Source organism: Penicillium solitum (genome assembly GCF_028829755.1).
Source record: "Penicillium solitum strain IBT 25940 chromosome Unknown utg000001l_segment0_segment0, whole genome shotgun sequence".
Classification (NCBI taxonomy): Eukaryota; Fungi; Ascomycota; class Eurotiomycetes; order Eurotiales; family Aspergillaceae; genus Penicillium; species Penicillium solitum.
In genome coordinates this window covers 3,346,570-3,371,267 of record NW_027072121.1, presented here as the reverse complement: position 1 = coordinate 3,371,267, position 24,698 = coordinate 3,346,570, and the positions used below count along the sequence as shown (strand labels likewise).

At 49.1% G+C, this 24,698-nt stretch overlaps 10 protein-coding genes across 10 annotated transcripts; 6 read left to right on the top strand and 4 right to left on the bottom strand.

Annotated features, from left to right (window-relative positions):
- Window positions 1-244: 244 nt before the first annotated feature.
- Window positions 245-1,338, bottom strand: N7455_001301 (inositol phosphorylceramide synthase regulatory subunit KEI1; the record flags this gene model as incomplete). Its single annotated transcript, XM_040951860.2, has 2 exons — window positions 245-1,237; window positions 1,297-1,338. 2 exons carry the CDS (start codon window positions 1,336-1,338, stop codon window positions 245-247), a joined length of 1,035 nt encoding a protein of 344 aa, XP_040817853.1.
- An 838-nt stretch (window positions 1,339-2,176) lies between these two features.
- N7455_001300 (MmgE/PrpD family protein) lies at window positions 2,177-3,790 on the top strand (the record flags this gene model as incomplete). Its single annotated transcript, XM_040950901.2, has 4 exons — window positions 2,177-2,509; window positions 2,596-2,733; window positions 2,822-3,600; window positions 3,658-3,790. The coding sequence occupies 4 exons, from the start codon at window positions 2,177-2,179 to the stop codon at window positions 3,788-3,790; spliced, it is 1,383 nt and encodes a 460-aa protein (XP_040818616.2).
- Window positions 3,791-4,292: 502 nt separating this feature from the next.
- N7455_001299 (Rab family GTPase YPT6) lies at window positions 4,293-5,413 on the bottom strand. The gene is made up of 5 exons (XM_040951316.2): window positions 5,203-5,413; window positions 5,118-5,143; window positions 4,946-5,034; window positions 4,445-4,847; window positions 4,293-4,383 (listed from the first exon to the last, which is right to left on the bottom strand). The coding sequence occupies exons 1-5, from the start codon at window positions 5,253-5,255 to the stop codon at window positions 4,325-4,327; spliced, it is 630 nt and encodes a 209-aa protein (XP_040818530.1). The 5' UTR covers window positions 5,256-5,413; the 3' UTR covers window positions 4,293-4,324.
- A 137-nt stretch (window positions 5,414-5,550) lies between these two features.
- On the top strand, window positions 5,551-6,748 carry N7455_001298 (H(+)-transporting V0 sector ATPase subunit c''). The gene is made up of 5 exons (XM_040951712.2): window positions 5,551-5,669; window positions 5,729-5,763; window positions 5,828-5,919; window positions 5,977-6,285; window positions 6,354-6,748. Exons 1-5 carry the CDS (start codon window positions 5,612-5,614, stop codon window positions 6,460-6,462), a joined length of 603 nt encoding a protein of 200 aa, XP_040817919.1. The 5' UTR covers window positions 5,551-5,611; the 3' UTR covers window positions 6,463-6,748.
- Window positions 6,749-7,212: 464 nt separating this feature from the next.
- On the top strand, window positions 7,213-9,516 carry N7455_001297 (bifunctional molybdopterin adenylyltransferase MobB/molybdopterin molybdotransferase MoeA family protein; the record flags this gene model as incomplete). The annotated part of the gene is made up of 4 exons (XM_040951089.2): window positions 7,213-7,473; window positions 7,526-7,566; window positions 7,624-7,661; window positions 7,736-9,516. The coding sequence occupies 4 exons, from the start codon at window positions 7,213-7,215 to the stop codon at window positions 9,514-9,516; spliced, it is 2,121 nt and encodes a 706-aa protein (XP_040818601.2).
- Window positions 9,517-9,881: 365 nt separating this feature from the next.
- Window positions 9,882-12,973, bottom strand: N7455_001296 (DDHD family phospholipase; the record flags this gene model as incomplete). The annotated part of the gene is made up of 4 exons (XM_040951858.2): window positions 9,882-10,354; window positions 10,428-10,565; window positions 10,615-11,896; window positions 11,948-12,973. The coding sequence occupies 4 exons, from the start codon at window positions 12,971-12,973 to the stop codon at window positions 9,882-9,884; spliced, it is 2,919 nt and encodes a 972-aa protein (XP_040818615.2).
- Window positions 12,974-14,985: 2,012 nt separating this feature from the next.
- N7455_001295 (uncharacterized protein) lies at window positions 14,986-17,907 on the bottom strand (the record flags this gene model as incomplete). The annotated part of the gene is made up of 3 exons (XM_040951859.2): window positions 14,986-15,564; window positions 15,626-17,585; window positions 17,645-17,907. 3 exons carry the CDS (start codon window positions 17,905-17,907, stop codon window positions 14,986-14,988), a joined length of 2,802 nt encoding a protein of 933 aa, XP_040818144.2.
- Window positions 17,908-20,013: 2,106 nt separating this feature from the next.
- N7455_001294 (putative FAD monooxygenase) lies at window positions 20,014-22,065 on the top strand (the record flags this gene model as incomplete). The annotated part of the gene is made up of 3 exons (XM_040951592.2): window positions 20,014-20,692; window positions 20,750-21,043; window positions 21,103-22,065. Exons 1-3 carry the CDS (start codon window positions 20,045-20,047, stop codon window positions 22,063-22,065), a joined length of 1,905 nt encoding a protein of 634 aa, XP_040817942.2. The 5' UTR covers window positions 20,014-20,044.
- A 261-nt stretch (window positions 22,066-22,326) lies between these two features.
- On the top strand, window positions 22,327-23,579 carry N7455_001293 (CXXC motif containing zinc binding protein). The gene is made up of 5 exons (XM_040951972.2): window positions 22,327-22,438; window positions 22,590-22,704; window positions 22,772-22,837; window positions 22,997-23,119; window positions 23,186-23,579. The coding sequence occupies exons 1-5, from the start codon at window positions 22,404-22,406 to the stop codon at window positions 23,324-23,326; spliced, it is 480 nt and encodes a 159-aa protein (XP_040817803.1). The 5' UTR covers window positions 22,327-22,403; the 3' UTR covers window positions 23,327-23,579.
- Window positions 23,580-23,874: 295 nt separating this feature from the next.
- Window positions 23,875-24,473, top strand: N7455_001292 (small nuclear ribonucleoprotein F; the record flags this gene model as incomplete). Its single annotated transcript, XM_065603970.1, has 4 exons — window positions 23,875-23,880; window positions 23,995-24,032; window positions 24,163-24,318; window positions 24,407-24,473. The coding sequence occupies 4 exons, from the start codon at window positions 23,875-23,877 to the stop codon at window positions 24,471-24,473; spliced, it is 267 nt and encodes an 88-aa protein (XP_065462461.1).
- Between the last annotated feature and the right edge of the window lie 225 nt (window positions 24,474-24,698).

Sequence of the window (24,698 nt, the reverse complement as noted above, 5' to 3'; positions counted from 1 at the left end):
AAAAGGGGCTCGGGCTTCGTGATGGTGGAGTATCGAGTGAAGCCAGATGATCGGTTACCCGATTCAGTGACCTCATAAAACGATAGGACAGACACAAGAGCCAAGGTGGATTGTGTCCCCTGGCTTGGTACGGCCAGAAGGTAGGGAGTTGAAGACATTGAGCCGAGTCCAAGCGAGGGCTGTACATTAGTGCGACTAATCTTGTTCAAATCTTGTTCAATAGCCGCTAGGGCAATTGTAACGATTATCGAGGTGCGGTCCAATCTTGCATCTTCACATTCATGCCACCGGGTGCATGCTCAGGAATTGGCTGCTGTAGGACAGTAGATCGAACAATAGATGGCGACGGTGCTGGGGGACCGGTTCCAGAACGTCGTCTCCTCTCTCTTTCCAGCGCACCGGGCAGCTCCGTATTGTTCGAACGGTTGCGGAACTTGTGGTTGATGCCGCTGAGCCAGTTACCGTCCTCCTCTTCGCCCAACCAATAGCTGTGGCCGATACTGATCATCACGCGACCCAGCTTGCCTTGCCAACCCTGGCCGTCGGGGCTGTAGGGGGAGAAAGGTTCCCGATCGATGTCGGCAACGCTGGCGACGGAAACGTTGCGGCTGTGGGTCGGCAGTTGGGTGTGCCGGGGAATCGCAACCCAGAGACGGAGGGCCTGGCGTGCGAAGGCGAGCATCACAAGAACGAAGTAGATTCGGATCACCCACAGAAGACAGATGAAGATGATGCTCGGAATACTCTCGGGCTGGAGGACGACATTGCTCAGATCTTCGGCCGCACGCGGGGGATGAGCGACGAAGTTGTTTCCGTCTTTTGTGTTCTGGATTTCGACGTAGGCCGCATCGTACTTGGGGCTGGTGAAGCCAGCAGTCTGGGCGATCGTGTCGCCCCCTGGCCCCGCGGCTTTGCCACTGTCGTAATGTTGCGATACCACCAAGAACCAAGTCACACCAAAAGCGGCGGTATATGCGGCGTTAATCAGGCTGTCAAATACATAGAGGTAGGTGAGAGCGAGACATTGTAGAGGCGACTGTTTGCGGATGTGTGGGAAGAGGAGTGCGGCGAGTCCAAGGGCAACGAGGGACCAAAGGTACATTGAGAGTTGTACAGGAGACAGGTGGTAGCCGGTCAAAAGGGCCAGCAGGCCATAGAGGCCACTGATTTTATTCAAAAGCAGTGAAAGGGTGATCAATGAAGCACCAGTCTCTAAGCTCATCACATAGAAAAAGGACTTTTGACGAAATGAGTTAGCTCCGGGGGGGCAATGGATAAGATTCGATCTCGACTCACCTCTGGCCGCGGAATGCGGAGAAAACGGGAAGCGAACCCCATGAGTGTGTGTTAGGGCCACTGGCCAGGAATGTGCGTTATCGAGATGGGAATAGCGATGGAAATGTGGTTGGGTATATATACGGGCAAAGTAAGGGAAGAGGAAAAAGGCTGGGTGTATGGCACCGCAGATGGTCCAGGGGCGCCATTTCCCGGGCGATCCGCCCGCAGATCAATTTCCTGATTCCGTTTTGGATATGATTTCACTTGCAACCCTGGAAAGTCATTCAAGTTATTCAATTACTTAATAAATTCATATTTGATCAAATATTTATACCGTTCTTCTTAAATATATGTATAGATTCTACCTGGTCTGATCAACAAAACTCCATGTGGCCTCGAAGGCAATGCGTAACAGAAAACTACATTTTCCTAGGCAGGTGGCTTGCCCCCTTACGTTACTGATCATTTTATGCATTTATGAAAACTTATGAAATTTTTATGCCTGAACTATCATTGTTAATGCCTTATGGTCAAGGCATAAATATTCCGGAATTGGTCCAAGTCGGCTATATGCTGTCTACTCTGTCGGTCTTGCTATTTAAACTATTTATGCAAACGTGAAATGAATACTATTTTATTGAAAGGCTCTAGTTTGACTGAATATCTATTCAACATACCAAAGCCCGTTCGTTGTATACTCCCAAATCGGCTTCATGGGTCATTTGTATATATACCTCGGGAAGATATGTAGCTCACACTTGGAAGAGGGGAAACAAATAAATCACCGACGTGCCCTACCCCATATTTCCCCCGCATATATATCTGGACGTCAAACGTAGAGTTTGTATTAAGTCACTTCATTCATTCTGTCATAACCAGTCCCGCAAGAATCTCCGCAATGACTATCTCATCCAGTCAAGAAACGAGAACTGATCGATTGGTCAAATGGGCCGCCGATTTGAAGTATAACGACATCCCTGATGACGTGGTCCAACGCACCAAGGATTTCTTCCTAGATACTCTGGGTTGTGCCATAGCCGGTAGTAGCCACCCTGCCGTTTCTGCAATGGTGCGATTTGCAGCTCAAATGGGCCCGTCTAGTGGGAAGAGTGAACTAATTGATGGCTCCCAAACCCTCACCACTAGTCCAGCATTTGCTAGTCTGATTAATGCTGCTGCATCCCATGTGGTCGAGCAGGATGATCTACACAATCGAAGCATCATGCATCCAGTGAGTCTTGCCTGTGTTCTCATTGTGCTTGTAGCCCACTATCTATACACCAGATGCCGAAAAACACAATGCTTATTTGACTATAGGCCACTGTAATTTTCCCAGCTGCCCTTGCAGTATCTCAAGATATCGGGGCAAGTGGAGAAGATTTCATCACTGCTTGCGTGGTTGGCTACGAAGTCGGTTGCCGCGTTGGAGAGTATCTGGGGAAGAGCCATTATGAGGTAAGCTTCATTGGGATTTTATGAACATCACCATTCCAGCAACCCTAGGAATAGTCAGCCAATGTTCCACGATTAACTTGTGCTATAGAAATTCCATACCACCGCGACAGGTGGAGTGATTGGAGTTGCAGCAGCTGTAGCCCACCTTCTGAAGCTTGATGCAAACCAGACATTATCAGCAGTCGGCACAGCTGGGACTCAAGCCGCAGGATTATGGCAGTTTTTGATGGATGCAACCCACTCAAAACAAGTACACACAGCAAAGGCCTGTTTCGACGGTATATTCGCTGCCTATTCTGCCCGTGATGGCCTTCTAGGCCCTCAAGATATCTTAGAAGGACCACGCGCAATGGGAGCTGCTCTTGTCCCCGGCGAAACAAACCCAGAGGCAATTGACCAGAACCTGGGCACAAATTTTGCCGTTGTTCGCTCGAGCTTCAAATGGCACGCATCTTGTCGACACACACATCCTAGCGTGGACGCACTGTTGAACCTAATGGCCAAGAACAATGTTGCTTTTGACGATATCGACTCTGTCCTTGTTCCCACATACCAGGCTGCTATTAACGTCCTTAGCCTAAGTGGTAATGGCGACACAGTTCATCAGAGCAAGTTCTCAATGGGTTTTGTACTAGCCATTGCGGCGAAGAAAGGCCAAGCTATGATAACAGATTTTACTGAAGCTGATCTGAAGGATGTCTCTCTTCGTGAATTCCAGAATCGAGTGAAGATGGAATACAATGCGGAGATCGATTCCCAGTTCCCAGAGAGGTGGCAAGGGACTGTTATTGTTACATGCGAGTCCGGGAAGTCTTTCACGGAATCAGTCACATTTGCAAAGGGGGACCCGGAACTTCCTTTGACAAGGTATGCTCTTCATATTCCTAAGAGATGATATAATTATGTTCTGACAGACATCGCTAGGTCTGAAATCGAGGCAAAAACTCACGCGCTTGCCAAACACGGCGGAATCACAGACACGAACAGGGTCGACTCCTTAATCAGGAGAGCGTGGAATTTGGAGCATGAGATGGATGTCAAGGGGTTTGTCTTCTAAGACTTGGGTGGTATATTGGTGACGGATGAAGCAATTTATGGGCAACTTTTGGCAAAAAAACCAGAACACGACATATACCTTAAGTATTCTAGTTAATGGGTATGATAGTGTCGAGTTCATATTTCATTGGCGCCGGCTATGCGGTGCGTTACCCAGAAGGGGAATGCCATATTATACAGCTTCATCAATTAAAGCATATCACGCATATCAGACATGTTAGCCCATGCTGCCAGAGCGATAATCAGAAGACCCCCAAAGGAAGTCAAGCGAAGTAACTTCAACTGTCACAAAAAAAAAAACGTATGATGCTGGTTAAACGGAAATCAAAACACCTTGTCTCCTCCCAAGAGCTCGGAAAATAAACTGGATACAACCGCATTTGGCACTGAAAGATCTAGACACGCGCTATCGACTCAAGGGGCGAGAAAGAAAGAATAAACATGTACATCTTCGAAAATTGTAGGATATCATGGACAGCCTCGATTCTCATCGAGGTAGGGTACCTAGGGACTGGAGAATGGATGCGGGGGAATATTAACAGGCACAGCCGTCGTTGCTAGTCGTCTCCTTGGGATTGATATTGACGTCAATCACTGGGAGAAAGGTTATGGTCAGTATGAGAAGTCGGTGGGTAAAGCATGAGAATGAACATACTTGTGCTCTCGCCTTGCTTGGCCTCGCCTTCCATTCCAGGAAGAGCCTGAGCGATTCTCCTAAAGAGCTGCTTCACATTGTGCCCGACCTTTGCACTGGTCTCGATAAACATCAATCCGTTCTTCTTTGCCTCTTCCTCGCCCTGTGCGGTGGTGACTTCCCGCTTATCGTTCAAATCTGTCTTGTTGCCCACCAGCACAATAATCACGTCGTTTCCACGCTCTCCGCGCACATCATCAATCCATTTTCGTGTGTTTTGGAAAGATTTAGCGTTCGAAATATCGTACACCACCACAGCAACGCTCGAGTCTCGGATGTAGGAAGGAATCAGGGAACGGAATCGCTCTTGGCCGGCGGTATCCCAAAGCTGAAGACGGACAGTCCGATCTTCAAGGTACATAGTCTAGATACGATAGTTAGCCCCGATATTCGCGAATAGATAGCTCCTCGGGGCAATGCCCAATGAATTGGGCCCCTTGTGCGGGGTATAATGTGACGTACCTTGGACAAAAAGTCGATGCCAATAGTTGCTTGGTATGTGTTGTCGAACGAGTCATACATAAACCGAGTGATCAATGATGTTTTGCCGACTGCAGTAATGTTAGATATCTTGTGGTAGCCTTTCATTGACCAGAGCGCATGTAGCAGAGGTATGGAGTGATGAGACGCTTACCGCTCTGTTCGCCTAGGAATACCAGCCTACATATATCCGTTAGCAATTAATTCCTAATTAAACACTGCGCCATCTCAATTCTTACTTGAACTTCTTCAAGGGGTTCGAATACGACCCAACCCCGGAGGCAGACGCCATTGTCACGGAGATGTTGATGCGGTTGAAATTCAGGGGTAGTAAAGCGGCACAGAATAAGGTCAGTGATTTGCGACTGGTTAAAAGACACGAGAACAAGGCAAATGAGAATATAGAAGGTTAAGACAAGTGTCTTCCCTTGAAAGAACAGTAAATCAGGAGGAAACAGGTGGTCCAACACGTCCGGGGAAGCATATCGCGAGGTCACCGCCCGAACGGAGCAGTTAATCCGCTCCGGCCACCGAGTCCCCCATCACCCGCTTCCATCCCAGAGCTTCAGCTACCTTATCGGCTGCGTTTTACGTCTGCGATCATCCTGACCTTTTAATTTATTCGTCATCAGGCTTATAGAGGTCGCCATGGCTTACCTCTACCCGGCCGGTGTCTCCACCACCGCTCTCATCGTGGTGGGATTGTGTACGTTCCAATGAATCCAAGGTGCGATCTGGCAGCTAATGAGAGGGTCTGGATTCTAGATTTGCTCTTCCACGGAGAGGGAGAAGCGTTCAATGTACGGAATTTACGCTAAAAGCAAGCGATTTGCTCGCAATTTTTACTAACGTGACACGTATTAGTTCGGCCGTTTCCTTGAGGAAGTTTCTCCTTATGCTTGGGCAAATATCGGAATCGCTTCGTGTATCGGCTTTTCAGTTGTCGGCGCAGCATGGTAAGCTGATCTCCGCTAACGTGATCCGGCATCGCGATATTGACCGTATTATCTTAGGGGTATCTTCCTGACCGGCTCATCGATTGTTGGTGGTGGTGTCCGAGCACCCCGTATTCGCACCAAGAACTTGATCTCCATTATTTTCTGTGAAGTCGTCGCTATCTACGGTGTCATCATGGCCATTGTCTTCTCCTCCAAGCTCAGCCCGGTACCCGAAGGCGGAATCCACACCTCCAGCAACTACTACACTGGATACGCGGTCTTCTGGGGAGGAATCACAGTCGGCGTCTGCAATCTGATTTGCGGTATCTCTGTTGGTATCAATGGAAGTGGTGCTGCCCTGGCCGATGCGGCCGACCCCAGCCTGTAGGTGGTCCTTGTGATATTGTTGATATGATATTTAGGGCTGTCACTTACATTGTTTTCTCTTTTAGGTTCGTCAAGATTCTTGTCGTCGAGATTTTCAGCTCAGTCCTGGGTCTTTTCGGTTTGATTGTTGGTCTTCTCGTGGCCCAAAAGGCGTCGGTTTTGGAGGCGGCCTGAAATTGAGCTTTCCGTTGAGAGAGAAGAGCTTCAAATTTGGGCGGCAAACAGATATCGGGCACTCGAAACATACGCTCCAGGCGATCCGATTCGCCTATTTATTCTCGTTTTCATACTTCATGTTCATGTTTCGATATACACCGCATTGGGGCGTCTGGGGTCGACCACGTAGAGCCATTTTGGTTTTGCCGAATTGCAACAATGATCCGGGGATCATATGTATCAGATCTGAGGCCGCGTGAGCTAGTTCTAGCTTGTTACACTAGGGATGTGAACGAATATTTGTAGAAACTACCAGATGAAATCACTTTGACCTATATTTACATGTAGGCACTCAATGTAGTCTCTATTTAGCCTGGCTTTTTGACAATCTGAAGTAACATGGAAGCCTGGTATTCAAAATTAATTTAAAGCCAATCTATATGTAGTTAGATGTTTTCTATAGTTCCCAATCTAATTGGGTTGAATTGAGTGAGGTTGCATTCAAACCTGGTTTTCGAGGCTGGGCCTACAAGGACCTCGGGATAATTCGTATCAAGTGAATATGAACATCTGGGCAAGAGGCTGGCCTTTCAAAAATGGTTACGATTGGCACATACGAGAAGCAGCATTGGCATTAATTTCAGTTCACCAATTGCAGTAAACACTAATTTACGTCGGGGTCTGGCGATAGTCCGATGGTTTTTCCCTTAACAGAACTTCCCCCACCAAAACATCCACTTCCCCAGACTTCTATGCACAGCGCACATCATGGAGACCAAACTAAAAGCTGCAATCCTGATTGTTTCAGACACTGCCTCGAAAGACCCCGCTTCTGACAAGGTTGTTGATGCCCTTACGCCTATCTTGGCCGCAGAGGGGAAGTGGGAACCCCCCGCATTCAGGATCGTCCCGGACAGCGTGTTGGAGATCCAGCAATCCATACACGACTGGGCCGATAGCCCTAATTGGTATAACCTCATCCTCCTTAGTGGAGGAACAGGATTTGCTATCAAGGACAACACTCCTGAAGTTCGTGATTCTGATCTGCTTGACCTTGGCCGTATGCTCATGACATCACTAGGCCGTGTCCCCTCTAATCCAACGCCATGCGCCGGGACTAGTGTGAGTTGGATACCCGGGCTGCCGCATTGACGCTAGTGAACTAACCAAGACCTCAAGACACGGCATGATTGCTGCCTCCTTGAAAGTAACCCCCTGTGAGCATGACATCAGGGGCGCTGCCATGGCGCTTCTCTTTGACTATATTTACTTCAGCTAATCCCCCGCGCAGTTGCTATGATGGCCAGACCAGTTGCTGGTGTCCGTAATAAGACTTTGATTATTACCTTGCCCGGTTCACCCAAAGGAGCCATGGAGAACCTCGACGCTGTTGTTAAACTTCTTCCACATGCCTGCCTGCAGTCTGCTGGGGCCAATTCACGCGACCTCCATTCCGGAGGTGTGAAGAAGCTGGAATCAGAGGCCGGTGTTGGTGATCATAAACATCATCACCACCATAATCACCACCATCATGGTCATGACCATGGACATGGACATAAGGCTCCAAAAGCGCACACGTCGCCGTCAGAGAGACCACAGTCCAACGACCCTAGCGCGGGCCCTAACCGGCGCTATCGCTCTTCACCTTACCCAATGCTGTCTGTAGATGAGGCTCTTCGGCGGATCAATGAGCAAACTCCCGAGCCAGAAGTCGTTGAGGTCCCAGTTACCACATCCTTGATTGGCTCGGTGATCGCCGAAGACGTCTACGCTGCAGAGGCCGTGCCAGCGTATCGAGCTAGTATCGTGGATGGCTACGCTGTCATTGCACCAGACTCTAGTGCCGCCGGCCAGTCCACGAAGGGGATATTCCCTGTAGCATCCATTACCCATGCCAATGTCGGCGGGAATCTAGAGCCATTGCAACTGGGGACCATCGCTAGAATTACCACTGGCGCCCCTCTCCCCCCAAATGCGAATGCCGTAGTTATGGTGGAGGATACGACCTTGGACTCGTGCACACCTGACGGCCAGGAAGAAGCGACAGTCGAAATTCTCGCCGAGGATATTGAGCCCGGCGAGAATGTGCGCGAGCCTGGCAGCGATGTCACACTAGGCTCCAAAATCGTCGCCCGCGGGGACCTAATATCTCCTGTCGGCGGAGAGATTGGCCTACTGGCATCAACCGGCACTAAGACTGTCAAAGTCTTCCGGAAACCACGGGTAGGTGTTTTGAGCACCGGCGATGAGCTCGTCGAGCACAATGACCCGCGAACTCTGACAGGCGGTCAAATCCGCGACTCCAACCGCCCATCTCTTCTCTCATGCCTGAACTCATGGGGCTTCGAAACCGTCGACCTCGGCATTGCTCGCGACACACCTGCCAGCGAGCTCGAGCACGCCCTCCGCGACTCTCTCCGCGGCGTAGGCCGAGCCTCCGCCAGCGTCGACGTGATAATCACAACCGGCGGCGTCTCAATGGGCGAGCTCGACCTCCTCAAGCCGACAATCGAGCGCTCACTCGGCGGCACCATCCACTTCGGCCGCGTTGCCATGAAACCGGGCAAACCAACCACCTTCGCAACCGTCCCTTTCAAACCAACCGGCGACGCCACATCCTCCCAGCAGGAGCGCCAATCAAAACTCATCTTCTCGCTCCCTGGAAACCCGGCCTCCGCCCTCGTCACTCTCAATCTGTTTGTTCTCCCCTCACTGCACAAGCTCGCCGGCCTGGGCCACAGCTCCCAGGCACTTAGCTCTAAGCCTTGGCTTGCGCCGCAGCTTGGTCTCCCGCGTGTCGCTGTCGTCCTGACGCATCACTTCCCGCTTGATCCCAAGCGTACGGAGTACCATCGTGCCGTGGTGACAGCGTCGCGCTCGGATGGTCGGCTGTACGCCACGAGCACGGGGGTTGAGGGTGCCGGACAGCGGTCTTCGAAAGTCGGCAGTTTGGCCAAAGCAAATGCATTGGTGGTGCTGCGGGCTGGACGTGGAGTTGGTATCAAGGGTGAGATTGTGGAGGCTTTGTTGATGGGGGATGTTCATGGCTCGGACACTCGGGTAATTTGCTAGAGATGTGACACGATATATGATTTATTGCCTGCAATGCGGAGACTGAATCTCCTGAAAACTGCTTGTATTTCGGTTTCTTATCTGTCTGTTTCTGAGCTTTGTATATTTCTTGCATTCTGATCTTGTCTTCACATTTTTTCGATCCTCTCTTTGTACAGACGATGCGCAGTCAACAGCTGTAAGTCTCCATTTTTGATGAGAATGCAAATACACTGTTGGTTTTACATGGGACGATTCAAGGTGTATGTTTGTATGCGAATATTACAACCACGAAGGTACTATAGGTACCTATTCTATCTACACCTGGATAGAGAACAAAATCAACATCGAAGCTGGTAAGGTACATAGATAGCCCCAAAAAAGAATCATCCCTTTGAGTATTTCCATCCCTTCTTCTTCTCAGACCGGAAAGCAGGCAGCGTCCCTTCTCTTCCCTGCTTTCTCGCAATCTCCACAACCAAGAACCGCACAAAGTCACCCAGTGTCCAGTAACTGCTATGCGCACTCAGCATGTTAAGGTACTGGATATTCAACGGGCCGCCGCCACCTGAGAGATAATAATCAATTTGACCGTTGTCGTTCAGCAGAAGCATGCGTTTTTCAGCGATCTCTTCGCGAGTGAAGTCGTGGGTCTCGAGCTCGACATTGGATGGGAGCTTGGAGACTGCTGCGGGGCGGGTAGGGGTTGTCGAGGGCAATAATGATGACGGGGTTGAGCTCCAGCGGAAGACGCTTCCGAAGGATTGCCAAAAAGTGGAGCTGGAGCTGGGGATAGAGCCCATTTTGAGGGAGTTGGAGAGGTCTGAGTCTACCGTTGCATTGACTCTGTATGCAATTGCTGGTAGGGATTTTTAGTATAAGAGGCAAATAGGATGTGAAAACCGGCTGGGGAGGTTATGCAATCCACTTACGATCAGTTGTGTGCATGATATTGTAGAGGTTGTCTACGGCGAGACAGCCATATTGACCCGCTTCACCGGCAACGCCGCGAAGTAGATCGTCACCTTCGCTGCCCGGCTTGTCCCGGCCTTTTCGGGGAAGAAGACTAGCTGCGAGGATGTTAGATACAAGGCAGAATGATATAGGGTTCAAACGTACCCTTATTGAGAAGCAAAAAGAAGCCGACTGGACTTCCGCATAGGAATAGATGTCTAGTATCAAACTCGAAAATGTCGCTGTGTAATGCCGTGTTGGAAAAGTCAAACCGAGGAACATGTGTTGGTTGGTGGCTGAGAATGTCTACAGCCATCACGCTTCCGAGAGAATGAGCGATGAGATGTACACGGCCGTGGTCTTGGAACCCTGCGTTGTTTTTACACCAGAGGCGATACACACGGTTCGCTTCTCTAACCACCGCCTTGACCATCTTCGGTTTGTGGTGTGACAGATAGTAAGGGATGTCAAGCATCACATCGCTGATCAGGGATCGGATAGCGGGAAGAGTCTGGGGCGTAATATCTGCAAGGGAAAAATTGTTGCTAGCTGGGTCCTCGATATCAGACTCAACATCGGGGTCATCCAACGACAAATTCGTACGCCAATTCACAGGAAGAACCATGATTCCCCCATGATCTTGGCGCACATGCGGCCAGACAGGTTCGTTATTGAGCTCCATGTTCACCTCGCGCCGAAACGCATTGATGGCGTGAGTGAAATGGAAGCTTTCCATCCTCTCCGATAACTTTTGCCCGATGCCGTGGACAACGAGAACCAAGTCCGTTGGAGGTGGTCGCGACTCTTCCATCTTGCATGCATAGCATATTTGTTCACCTCGCGCAGAAGGACTTTTCGACTGGGTTTTGCGGATGTAATGGCGCACATCGATAGGATTGGGCTTTGATGGGTGCAGTTGTTCCCACAATTTTCGACTAAACCCGCGAACCACAGGTATTCCTATCTGGCGGCCTTTCCTTATTGCATTAAGAGGTCGTCGTCCCCTCGATACTGAGGGAAGTAAGCTGGGCCGAAGTACTTGAGCATTTATTGCATCGACGTAGATGGCACTGGATGTGAGGTATGACTTGATACTCTCAGATTGGACAGAGGTGCCGCCAGCAGCTCGATTTTCGTCGAATATCAAGGGATCCTCCGCCTCACCCAGAGGCGAATCACTACTCTCTGGCGCTTGTGCGGTTGTATGCTGGCTGTCTTGTGTTGTCCATAGCGGGTGAACAATTTTCAACTCGGCATCAGCCCCGTTTTCCACACAACTATTCAGTTCATCTTGCCAGGTGTCGCTCCATGGCTTCAAGTAAACGTAGCCTTCCTCCAATTTGTTCGCAAGCTCAGTCTCAACGGGTAACATGGTATTCTTGTAGAACCAAGTAGCTCGGACCACGCTTGATATGTCCTGAAGAGGGCTCCAGTAGATAGGTTTCATCTATGAAAAGCGTTATTACGATTCAGAGACGAGTGGATAAAGTGTATTCACCTTGAGATTCGGTAACTCGACTAGATGAAGCCGTGAAACACCGACTGGAATCTTTGACTGTGCATTTGCCTCCTCTGTTCTCTCCCGCTGTGAGTCCTGGGTCAACTGATCTATGCTCACAGTCGTTCTGAGGCCCGAAGGTTTCGGGGCACTTCGAGGAGCAGTACTGGTTCTGAGTTCCGCCTGCCATTCGCCTCCTTCCCTTGACGAAGACGACTCAAATGAGCGACCAAGCGGCGTCTGAGGCTGAGATATCGGCGCACGTATAAAAGGAGAGCCACTAATGCTTGCATCGTGAGAGCGATCAGCTCGTAGACTTCCAATCTCCTCGCCGCCTTCACCCACGTTCTCGGCCTCTGATGAATAACTGCTTCTTCTTTTGGCTGCACTGGACTCATTGACTGAAGACGAACGCTCTCTTTTCCGATCGATGGCAATTCCTCTCGGAGTATCGTGTTTGAACCCATCACCCAGTGGAGAGCCTACGCGATTTGCTTTGCCGGGGCCATGGTTTCGTATTTCAGCGCTGCCGGTGGCAAAAGCGATGTGACTCTTGTGACTGCGAGAGGGTAGGTCGTCCGGGAACGATTGAAGGTTGCTCAGAGTGCTTCCTCTACTGCCAACCAATGAGGGATCCTCTTGGTTGGCTGGTATGCGCCGTTCGACACTCGAGACCGATTCATGACCGGGCACAGCTATCCCAGGGGAGCCTGTCGATGTATTTGGCCTGGATCTGTGATTACCCGCCAATTTGGTCTTTCTCGCTTCCCGTAAATCATGCCAAGCTTCCTCTAAGGCGATGTTATCCCTGGCCGAGAATGGCGTGGGAGGAAGTCTCTCATTCCCGGTCCCCTGGCTTGCAGGTGGAGGCAGAGGAGCAAGTGGATCATCGATCGGCAATGATGAAATATAGAAGAACTGTGACCGGATCTCTGGTGGTGATGGAAGCGATTGAAATGTGGTGAGGTCCTGCTCTTCATCCACAAGCAGGCAACTCGGACCGTAGGTGTGGATCGGGCCCGCCATTCGGATATTTGTACGGAGCTGGGCCCCCTGTGTTTGAGCTGGTATTGATCTCCACCCCCTAAAATGGAGGCTAAACGCGGGATGTATCGACGGTCATTGGGGGCCGGACTGTTACGGTTCACAACACTTTTTGTCGGAAACACCCACACGGTGGTTATGATGATTTACAAGAGGTGGTTCAAGAACTTCCAAGGTTTGTCACAGGCAGAGCGGTGACTGCCACCCGTGATCTTATAAGCCGATGACGTCGCCCCACGTGTTTTGTGTACAACTTCACTTTTCAGCTTCAGTTGACATGTTATGCTGTACGTACGATATGTACATGCATGTTAAATTAAGATTGTTTCGAAAATTAGTTTAATCGATGATTGGCAAATGCCAAGGGATAGTTAGTTACATGACCTGAAATATCAGGCAACCTACTAGTTTGATGGTTGCATTAAGTTCAATACATCCATGGATGTATTGACTCGTGCTAAATGGTACTCTTGGGTATCCATTTACATAGGTAAGTCTAGAATTTACCATGTCCAGTAGTCATGATCATGATGGCAAGTGATCGACTTATCATCATGATTTTTGGAGTAAAACAAAGAACTATATAGTTAACTGATTCCTGCAGAAAAGCTTCTTCGCCTTTCGATATCCCCAAGTTGCAGATTTAACCAAACTGCTGTATTTTGCCAATACTTGAAGAATTGTCAGTTATTCGTACATCTTAAAGGGATACGGCTAACGACTTTTTAGAATAATATTTAGGTATTGAAGCCCTTCTAGTATGTCTATATATACGTGCCGTTTCCACGATGAAGACTTTGAGAGTATGGGAGATGCGATCGAGCACATCCGCCGCCGTCACGTTAGCTTTATTAGGCGACCTGGACGCGTAGGGTGTTCAGATAGTCATGGACATATCTGGTATTGCTTTGATTGTGAGACAAAAATAAACTATCATCGAAGCTTCGATTCGGACAGCGCTATGTGGAGCCATCTTAAAGATCGCCACTGCAATTTATTGGATTGTTATGATATTAGCTGAAAGAAAATTTGCTGTTCATGAGAAGAGACAATTCAACCTGCCACTATAGGGGAACTCTCAAATGGTATTTTACTATCCGATCGCAATGGCTAGTGACCTTTTCTTCTACTTTCGGTTTAGTTTCCTGAGACTGCCGATGCATTACATGCCTTTGGCTTCAAGATTCATCAAAATGGGTTGTAAAAGAGAGCGATAATGTGTGAGATTGAATTATGTTGAAGGTTGATTTCATCTAGCACAGTCCGCTTCAGTCAAGCCGTCGTGTCCTTGGGACCAGAAGATCCAATCTCATATACTTGATTAGTTGGTGTTACAGCTTGGTTACCCGATCATCCAATTTCACGCAGTCCACTGGACTTTGTAGTCATTGGAGCGTATGGTGCTCTCGACGGTGCGCCAATTGATGGTGTACTATTGTTGATAGCAGTAGTAGTAGCCACTGTATGAAGGTTAGAAGGAGTTAAGATGAAGATTTAGTATGACAATACAACATTTCATTGAACACGATATCCCAGCTAGGTCCGTGTAGAAGAACAAATAGCGATGTATCTTGAATGCTTACTTTCAGTTGATCTACTAGGAAAGGCAAAGGATTCATTTGGGATGAGTTGGATTTGGAGTATGCTAGACTGAACTAGTCGACCAACTCATCGCTGGTAAAAACACGCATAAAAAGACAGAAACAGAATAGCAAACGCAAAAACGAAAAATAGCAGAAAGCCAAACTAGCAAGATGCAAGAGTGCCACCGACCAAATCCTAGAAAGGAACAGTCGAAACAGAATAGCAGATAGTAAAAAACAAAAAAACAAGAAAAGCAGAAATTGAAACCGGCAAATTGCGAACAGATAACGGCGAAGTTCTAGAAAAGAACAGCCGAGACAGAATAGCAAAATGCGAAAAACGAAAGCGAGACGAGAATTGTTGAAGAGAAGAATCAAACATGGGTCAAGTTCAAATGAACAAAAAAAAAGTTAAGAGCGAGAGTTTCCAGAGTTCTGAGTGTCTCGGTAGTGCTGCATCACCTCGTGCTTCTCCAGCTCTCCGCGAACATGCGCATTGAGGGCCATAATGAGCTCAATGTGGCATTTATCGGCATTCAAAAGCTGCAAGAGATCCAGGATATCGTGGATGTCCTTCTTGACGACTGAATCGGGGGTCACAAAGGTGCGGATGCTCATATGCTTGCAGATCTTCTTCCAGTTTCTCAGAACGGTGGCCGGACCAAACTTGTTGTTGGTGTTGCCGAACTCGAGATTATTGCGGTTTGCGCTGATCAGCTTGTACTGGGTAAATTGGTCGAAACGGAATTGAGGGACACCAGGCATGTTCTTCTTCTCCCATCTTCTCTTCGCCTTGCTGAGAGAACTAGTGGTAAGGTGGCCTTCGTAATACTCTCTCATCAGGAATTCATTGGCTGCTTGGGTGATCATGTTCTCAATCTCGGCGTACAGGATTGACTGCACATCAGTGTTCAGAGTAATGGTTGCAGTATTCTCGGTGACGATGCTGGGCTTGGATGAACTGATCAAAGCTCGATTCCCATCCCAAAGCTGTCAAAACAATTGTTAGTCACTATAAAACTTTTCAAAAGCCAAGTCACAAAACACTTACCATTCCCTTGATGGTTGAATGTCCCTTTTTGACGGCCCCCTTCAGAAAGCGGAATCTCTTGTTCCGTGGCTCCTCGTTGTCTTCAAGGTATCCGTTCTTACCAAAGAGGTTCTTGGTAAATCGCTTGCGCTTGCCACGAGAGCCTTCGGAGCCCGAAGAACTGTAGGCATTGGGGCTTTCGGTGATACGACTCAGGGTTGCGTTGCCGAAGGTGTTGTTGACGTTGGACTCATCATTGACGAAGGAAGCTGCGCGGCTATGTTCACCATTGGTAGACTCGGGAACGTGAATAGCTGTCTGATGCTGGGAAACGTTGTGGATGGGGACATCCATGGTGAATTTGGTTTTCTTCTTAGTCACGTTCAATTGCTGTGGGACAAGAGAATGCTCGTCATTGTCCATGTTAGTTCTCTCCTCGCTCAACCGTCTTGGATAGCTGACAGGAGATGAAACGTAGTCCCGGCGGAAATTAACCTGCATAAACCGGGGATCGGGGGGGATATCAGATGAATAAATTCCAACCCGAGGCGCACCGGTATAGGAAAGTCTGGGAAGACCATTTGGACGACACTCAGGAGATGGGGCAGCTGGAGCTGGAGACGTGGGTGAATCCAGTAGAGGCGAATCAGGCGTAGTGTAGTCCCGAGCATACATTTGTTCAAGGGGCACAACAATGCCAGTGTCAATCCCGTCGAAGGTGTCCTGACGCCAAGTGAAATCTCCTTGGAGAGAAGCGGCCTGGGGGGCAGACGAATGCAACACAGATGGCTCTTGCAGTGGTACATTGGAAGCAGAACATTCCTGATGGAACTGGGGCTCAGCAGATGATGTAGCTTCAGGTTCAGATTCATATTCAGATTCGGATTCGGATTCGGATTCAGGTTCAGATTCTTCGTCAGTCCAGTAGTAACATCCTTTGATACAAGGGTATGGGGCATACAGCGGGGACGGCCCAGGCGTTGTAGGTGTAGCTTCGCGGGGGGCGCAGGGGCTCACAAATAAAGGGCTTGAATTAGGGTGAGCGAGACGGTAAGCAGAATATGAAATTCCTGGGTTGGCGCAAGGATCAGGAGTCGGGGACCAAACAGGCGCTGTGGGTGTCACTTCGCGAATGGTGCCGGGGCTCGCAAACATAGGACCCTCAGAATCACGAATGAAGGAGTCACGAGTCTGGAAACCAGGACCAGAGAGTTGGTCCGCATGGTAGATATCCACAGATGCCGAATTGGGGGGAGCGAAACGGTAAGCAGAATCCGAACTTCCTGGGTTGTGATTTTCACTTGCAAGGCGATAGTTTTCCTTTGCCTGGTTGATCAGAGCAACCAGTTCCTCCAAGGTTGCGCCCACTTCGGTGACCTGATTTTCTCGCTTGATTTCGGGGACTGGAGTATTGCTGGGTACCACTGCAATCCGAGCATCCGGAGAAGATTCGTGACGAGTGGGTGGGGCTTCGTACCACGAGGTTGGGCTATAACCGTCGTGACGAGGTCGTGAATCGGCTTGAGCACAAGGGACGTCAAATGCAGGAGCAGCACATGGAGCAGCTTGATCCAAGGGATGGAAATCAGGGGAATGATTGGCATAGGAGGCCTGCACGTTGTGGTAGTGATGCGAAATGGGTGGCAGGGACGGCTCAGATGCTTTGGGTTGAATGGATGGAGTCTCGTCGTCGTATCCTTGAAGCTTGCATTCCCCAAGAAGCAAATTCAGTTTCATCTTTTCACTCGAGTGCACAAACCCATCAACAACTGCCTTCTGGCCAACTTCGGTAGCAGGCTGAGAACCTTCTTGTTGAGCAAATGAGGGTTCGTGGTGACCTTGCATGTTGGGCCTGTCAAGCACGTAGTAAATGCTCATCTTGTTGATATCGGAGCCAGAACCTTGAACACCCTCCTGACCAACTGTGGTGGCCGGCTGAGGCTCTTCCTGTTGAGGAATTGGTGGCAATGGCTTGGTAAAACTGTTCATCATATTAGATTTCATGTTCAGCAAGTTTAGGTAAGGATGGATGGCACTTACACATCATTCTTGTTCACAGGGGTTCCATTGCGACGAGCTGCACCGCGTTCCGCAATATCACGAAGACCTTCAGCCATGCTGGGGCCCCGATCTGCGAAGGCACGTTGAATCTTGTTGCCACTCCTCTTTGCGGTCTGAGGAACAACATGTGGATGCTGTTGAAGCCATTGCTGGCGTTCTTCTTGGTAGAGGATCAATGGCTCGTCTTCCCGGTCAATGGTGCTGAGTGTTGCCCAGGGACGGACTGGTGGATATTGAGACATTGTTGCGTTTGCGGTTTCAATTCGAGGTATTGTTCAAAGGCAAATTTGCAATTGCAGAAAAATAAATGTGAAAGTATGAGGGACAGCAGGGTAAAAGGTATGAAGAAGTAGGGGAGCTAAGAAGGAAAAGGGTTGGAAGAAGAGGATAGTTATACATCGCTGTCGTGGGAACCAAGGGCTACAATGCGTCTCATTACAATAGCCATTCAATTGTTATTGATGACTGCCGAATAAAGCATAGTAGAAAAGTCGAGGCCATTGTTGAGACTGAAAAGAGTATACTGGGACCATGTGGTCTGCAATAATAGGATTAGTCCAATAATGTGGCTGGTAATGTCTCAAAGACAATAAGAACAAAGAAGGTGGGAACAAAGAAAATGGAATATCAGATCATTGGAACAAAGAAAATACTGGGAACAAAGAATGAACAAACGGAGAATAAAATAATTCATTATCCCCAATCAAGGAGGTTGTTGATAGGCTAATTAAACGCCCGCTTACCACATGATCCTAGTAGTACACATGGATGTGTCAACTTTAAAAAGACGACGTGATGTGACAGCACATGCTCCATAATACAGGGCTTGGGCTAGACTACCTAGATAGGCATATTGCAGCAACACAAATTATTGATACCCACCCATCACACCTCTGAGAGCCATTACAAAACAAAAAGATAGCATCCTCTCTAATGTATGAGCTCAGGATCATTACAATGCATCCTATGTTTTCTCACCACCTACCACACTAATAGTAAGGATATTACAAAATCTTGCAAAACGTCCTTACATACTCACCCCATGTGCATACCTGTTAATGTATTGCCTACAAAAGATGTCAGTGTAAATCTAGTTGTAAAAAACCACTTATTGTGCATAGCGTACAAATGGATATTGTATATTTGGTCCTGATATGTTTCTATTTAAGCAGGTAGTTTTATGGCTATAGTTCGGAGCGGTACAAGTTGTACCCGACCCACCCTCTTTCGTCATTGTTGCCTCAGGCGTCAATATTCTCATGCTACGGCTATATCAAGAGCTCTAAGATTAAACTGTTGGGAAGCCTAGCAAATTTCAACTAAGAAAACACGGGTCATTAATGCCACTACGCTGGTTATATTACCGTACAATTAGAGTCGAACCATCTGAGTGCTATTGTTATGACTGTCCATGTAGCAATGCTTCTTGAGATTTTGTTGTTTTTTCCCCCAAAGGAGGGGTGGAGCCGACTCATTTGCCATGGACTAGACCGAGGAAACCACACTAGAGTAGGTGCTAGACCTCATGGATATTTCCTCTACAGCATGGCACGGAATTTCGGGTTACCCGCAGTGCAAGTACCAGGTTAAACTACCATGACGGCACGGGACCTAGTTCGGTGGATAAGGCGGCAGGACTTCAGTAATCTCGGTAGAACGGAATAACCTTGGAAGGGAAAAGATTGAGCATGTAGCCAATAATATTGGAGATGGCAGTCCGCTAGTCATTTCTATGTTTAGATGGATTGGGCAATTTCCCCCCTAAGGATACTGTAGTAGTAATAATGGTGTACATAGCAACCTTGGAAGCACTGGAGTGTCCAGAGATATAGATCCCGGGCAGGGTTGCCGAGGCGGGGTCACGTGCCCAGCCGTCCGCTTACCGAGATCGTTTCCGGGTGGAGCAGAGGAAAAGAGGAGCAATCCAGTCACACTGAAGCCCTGCGGCTGCAAGCTCGGGATCAACGACGGTATTATGGACTTGGTGCAAAGCCAGTCCTACCCCCCACACGGCGCTTGCTTCTTCGATGACAAATCGTCCATAATTCCGTTTCTGGCGAATCTGATTGGCTACCCCAACCCTCGAACCGGTGCTCCCCACGATTCCGCCGACTCTGAATGCCGTGGATGTTCTCCGTTGCTTCAGTTCAACACCCAATCTGTCCGCTTACCCCAGTGCCCGGACAGTATATAGAGACAGCCATGGCCCTCATTCATTTTCTTTCGGTCATCGTGCAGGGTGACACTCTGATATATTCTGCTTTTCTTTCAAGTCATACGTCCAATTATTTACGCTGATTATATTCCCATTCTCCATACTATTCATACCCCTCCTCTCCCACCCAACCTTAATCCCTGTGTTTGCTTTTGGCAGCCAGCATGGTCCAACAAGAGAATTATGACATTGTCATTGTGGGCGCCGGCCCCGTCGGTTTGCTCTTGTCCTTGTGTATGTCACGATGGGGTTACAAGGTGAAGCACATCGACAACCGCCCAGTACCGACCGCTACTGGTCGCGCCGACGGTATCCAGCCGCGATCCACCGAGATCCTGCGCAACCTTGATTTGAAGCGCTCGATCATGGCTTACGAGCCTGCCAAGGTCTATGACGTTGCCTTCTGGGATCCCAAGGGTGACGGCTCTGGCATCGGCCGCACTGGCAGCTGGCCTAGTTGCCCCCGTTTCATTGACACCCGCTACCCTTTCACCACCCTGGTTCACCAGGGCAAGATCGAGCGCGTGTTCTTGGATGAAATTAAGAAGGCCGGCACAACTGTCGAGCGGCCATGGACCATCGTTGGATTCAAGAACGATGGCGCGAACGCTGATTACCCTGTTGAGGTCAACCTGAAGTGCCTGGATACCAACGTCATCGAGAATGTACGCGCCAAGTACTTGTTCAGTGGCGAGGGTGCCCGCAGCTTCGTTCGCGAGCAGCTTGGTATCAAGATCCACCACAAGGATCCTATTGCCTACGTCTGGGGTGTCATGGACGGTGTCGTGCGCACCAACTTCCCCGATATTGAGGTAAGCATGGCTGAAAAGAACTATTCCCACGTGTTTTTCTAACGCATCGATATTTAGACAAAATGCACCATCCACTCCGACGCTGGCTCAATCATGGTCATTCCCCGCGAGGACAACATGGTCCGCCTCTATGTCCAGATTGCCTCCTCCACCGACGCCGATTGGAACCCCCGAAAGACTGCCACCGCCGAAGAGGTCCAGCAGACCGCGAAGAACATTCTGAAGCCATACTGGATTGAGTGGGACCGGGTTGAGTGGTACTCTGTCTACCCCATTGGACAAGGTATCGCTGAAAATTACACCCTTGACGAGCGAGTCTTCATGGGTGGTGATGCTTGCCACACTCACAGCGTCAGTACTCCCCTTTGAAATCCCTGATCTGCTAGAAAATATCGCTAACACCCCTAAAGCCCAAAGCTGGCCAGGGAATGAACACTGCTTTCCATGATGCACTCAACATGGCCTGGAAGATCCACGCCGTAGAGAGTGGTTTTGCCAACCGTTCTATTCTCAGCACCTACGAGAGCGAGCGCAAGGATATCGCTGAGACCTTGTTGGACTTCGATTCCAAGTACGCAGCCCTCTTCTCCAAGCGCCGTCCTTCTGCTGGCGAGGTTGGTTCTGCCAGCCACACTACTGTGGGTGCCGGTGGGGAGGAGGACGAATTCGTCAAGACCTTCAAGTCATCTTGCGAGTTCACCAGTGGATACGGAGTGGCCTACCAGCCCAGCATTTTCACCTGGGACGCAAGCCACCCAGCCAAGTCCGCTCTGTTCAAGGTTCCCGGCGTTCATCTGACTCCGGGTCGCGCTTTCACCCCGACCACCGTCACCCGTCTTGCAGATTCCAACTTTGTCGAGCTCGAGCAGGAAGTGCCCGCTAACGGTGCATTCCGCATCTTCGTCTTCGCTGGCAACCAGTCCAAGACCAAGAAGGCCATTACCGACCTTGCTGCCAACCTAGAGAAGGAGCGCTCGTTCCTCTCGGTGTACCGCCGGTCTGACATTGCCGATGTGTCATTCTTCGAGCGCCACAACCCTCACTCCAAGCTCTTCACCCTGTCTGTGATTTACGCAGGCTCCAAGAACACCATCGATGTAGACTCCATCCCCCAGGTCTTGCGCGACTACCACCACCACCTCTATGCGGATGATATCCCCGATGTGCGTGTTCCTCAGGCTCAATTTGCAGCCCACGAGAAGCTAGGCTTTGATGCTGAGAAGGGTGGTGTTGTTGTGACCCGCCCCGACAGCCACGTTGCTTGCACCGTGCAGCTGGTTGAAGGAAGTGGCACCGTTGACGCTCTCAACGAGTTCTTCAACGCGTTCTCGACGAAACCTCTAGGCCAGGAGTCTCAGCAGAGCCGCCTGTGAGAATGTTGACGTGTTTATGAGTCTGTACTTTACCTTCGAGATGTATATAGCTTGTTTGATTCGTTCGTTGCGAGTGATAGCTTGAGCATGACTGGCGTTTATTTTCAATTCCCATATAAATATGAATCAATTTTCAATTCCTACCCTATCTCCTCGTAATTGTATGTTTTGTATTTCGTTGTCTTGACAAACATCAATGTTTATAAAGTGGTCACATGCCAAGCCTCGATGTACGTTAAGTATTTTCCATCTCCACCCCGCATCACCTGCAGAAAGATCTTGACTTCAGCCATCATACCTTAGGATCAAGCTCACCGACTTAACTTTAAAAGGCAAAAATGCTCACTCTTTCGGTCGAAGCTCAGCTGGAGGGGTAAGTGCTCCTACCTTGGGTGCTCGATTATTGAGCCTTTGCAGGTGCCTGCATCTCCCCGCACTGCACTCCAATTCCAGGAACACACTGCGCGGGCAGATCCTTTCGGCCACTATTATCAAAGAGACAACTAACTGATATGATGATACAGCGTTACTGCCCTCCTGCCCACAGACACTGAGGAAAATCCCTACTTCTACACTTTCCGAGTGCAATGTACCTCCTGCCATGAGACACACCCCAACTGGGTCAGCTTCAACCGTTTCGTACGTGGATTACTTACATCCTACTCTTGTCACGATTGAACAGTTTACTAACTGGATTGATTTATAGGAGACGCACGAAATCCCCGGTAGCCGCGGCGAGGCTAATTTCGTGTGGAAGTGCCGACTATGCACGGTAAGCAAACTATTTTTTTTTTTCCAACCTGATAGACTGAAAATGTTTCATTTTCGCATTTCTTGCGAGTTGCTTCCATTTCGGTTGCACTCCGCTTTGTTGGCATCAATCCTTTGGACCTCTGCAACTTTTATGATTACATGGCTAACGACCAGATAGAAAACCCACACTGCCTCCATCACTAGCGGACCTAAGCCCTATGAAGCTCAGGAAAAGCAAAATGCCCAGAAGATCATTGAAATGGACTGCCGCGGCCTCGAGTTCATTGAGTTCAAGCCCGACGTGAGTAAATCCAAAATTCTGTCTAAATTACATAGGTAATTGTATGTACTGATGGGGACAATCTAGGGCGAATGGGAAGCCAAGGCTGTTGAGTCCACCACCGCCTTCTCTGGCATTGACCTTTCAGAGGGTGAGTGGTACGACTACGACGAGAAGAAGGGTGAGGAAGTCAGCATCAAGGAAATCACCTGGACTGTTGGCCGTTAAGCAAAGATCTACTTGATGATGATGATGATTGTCAGGAGTCTGAATCTATGAAACTCTGATGAACTTTGATTATATTTTTCCATTGTATTATTATTGGTGTCTGTTGGTGAGCTTAGCTTTGGAAGGTGTGATAGGAATGGAGGCACGGAGCATACTGAAAATGGGAGATATATCAATGACGAGAAAATGAAAACAAGCCACAAAAAGAATGTTCTCCTTTTACCATACCCCCAAGGACTGAATAACGCAGGGTATTTACCTACAGCTACCTACAGTAAACCCCATGGTCTCAATTCAAGCGCTTTGCCCACTATAATCTTGGAAGGGACCTTGAGGGCGGTGAAGCAATACGGGTGCTGATTGGCCACTAACCACCGCCTTATTCACCTCACATTTTCGCGATCTCGCCGACTCCGATGCCCACGCAGTTGACAACACGACCAGCACGATCAACCAACGGAGTGATAGATCTTGCTTGAGCTTTTACTGTCATCATATCCTCAATTCCCACTCCACCCCAACCAACCAGAAACTCATCTCGAGTCACAATGAGTGTACGTCTTTCCCCCCTCAAGCTCAGCCCGCTATCAAGCTCGAGATCCCGCTCATCAGCACCTAAACCTGTGCGCTATCCCCAGAGGACTAATTGCTAACTTTCACTTTTGCAGTTCCAACCGCTTAACCCCCGTCCCTTCCTCCAGGCTCGGTATGCGACCCGCCCCCAACCCACCCCGAACCCCATCAAGCAGCCCCAAGCAGCATATCTATCTCTCGAGACATGCGCACATGTGAATCGTTGCTGTTAAAACAGCTTGCTAACCTACATATCTCTACAGCGTGGGCACCGAAGTCCTCATCCGCCTGAAGTGGGCCCAGACCGAATACAAGGGTACCCTCGAGAGCATCGATTCATACATGAACGTTTTGCTGCGCGACACGCAAGAATTTATCGATGGAAAGCCCACCGGTTCATTGGGTCTCGTTCTGATTAGGTATGTGATGCGCACTTCAACCAACTCGGCGTCGAGCTGGATACTTGTGATTCTAGTTTGGCTAACCCATTTTCTTTCCTCCGCACAGATGCAACAACATCCTCTATATGGGGTCGGCCGATGCAATTGAGATGACGGACATGGAACTTAAATAATATGTCGCATACCCTCGAATGGAGATGCGATACAGTGCGGTGCATGAATGGGAGTGGTGGGAAATGATGGCTGTTCCTATGTGTCTAGGAGTGAGGTGTCCTTCGGTGTCGTCGCTTTGGAGTAGTGTGTTTGGTACAGTGTGATTCCTATTCCATTGAATGGATAGGTCACTTGGTTTGTGGCACGCTCAAATGCCTCCTGCGCCCGCCAGACACCCGGAGACA

Bases quoted from the DNA above. Each gene is read 5' to 3' on its own strand.
- N7455_001299 (XM_040951316.2), bottom strand. From the start codon at position 5,255: ATGGCGTCTGCCTCCGGGGTTGGGTCGTATTCGAACCCCTTGAAGAAG. The intron at 5,035-5,117 runs GTAAGCGTCTCA...ACATTACTGCAG, and splicing joins ATTCCTAGGCGAACAGAGCG to TCGGCAAAACATCATTGATC. The intron at 4,384-4,444 runs GTATGTTCATTC...CCTTTCTCCCAG, and splicing joins CAAGCAAGGCGAGAGCACAA to TGATTGACGTCAATATCAAT.
- N7455_001298 (XM_040951712.2), top strand. From the start codon at position 5,612: ATGGCTTACCTCTACCCGGCCGGTGTCTCCACCACCGCTCTCATCGTG. The intron at 5,764-5,827 runs GTACGGAATTTA...GACACGTATTAG, and splicing joins GAGAGGGAGAAGCGTTCAAT to TTCGGCCGTTTCCTTGAGGA. The intron at 6,286-6,353 runs GTAGGTGGTCCT...TTTCTCTTTTAG, and splicing joins GATGCGGCCGACCCCAGCCT to GTTCGTCAAGATTCTTGTCG.
- N7455_001293 (XM_040951972.2), top strand. From the start codon at position 22,404: ATGCTCACTCTTTCGGTCGAAGCTCAGCTGGAGGG. The intron at 22,439-22,589 runs GTAAGTGCTCCT...ATGATGATACAG, and splicing joins GTCGAAGCTCAGCTGGAGGG to CGTTACTGCCCTCCTGCCCA. The intron at 22,705-22,771 runs GTACGTGGATTA...ATTGATTTATAG, and splicing joins GGGTCAGCTTCAACCGTTTC to GAGACGCACGAAATCCCCGG.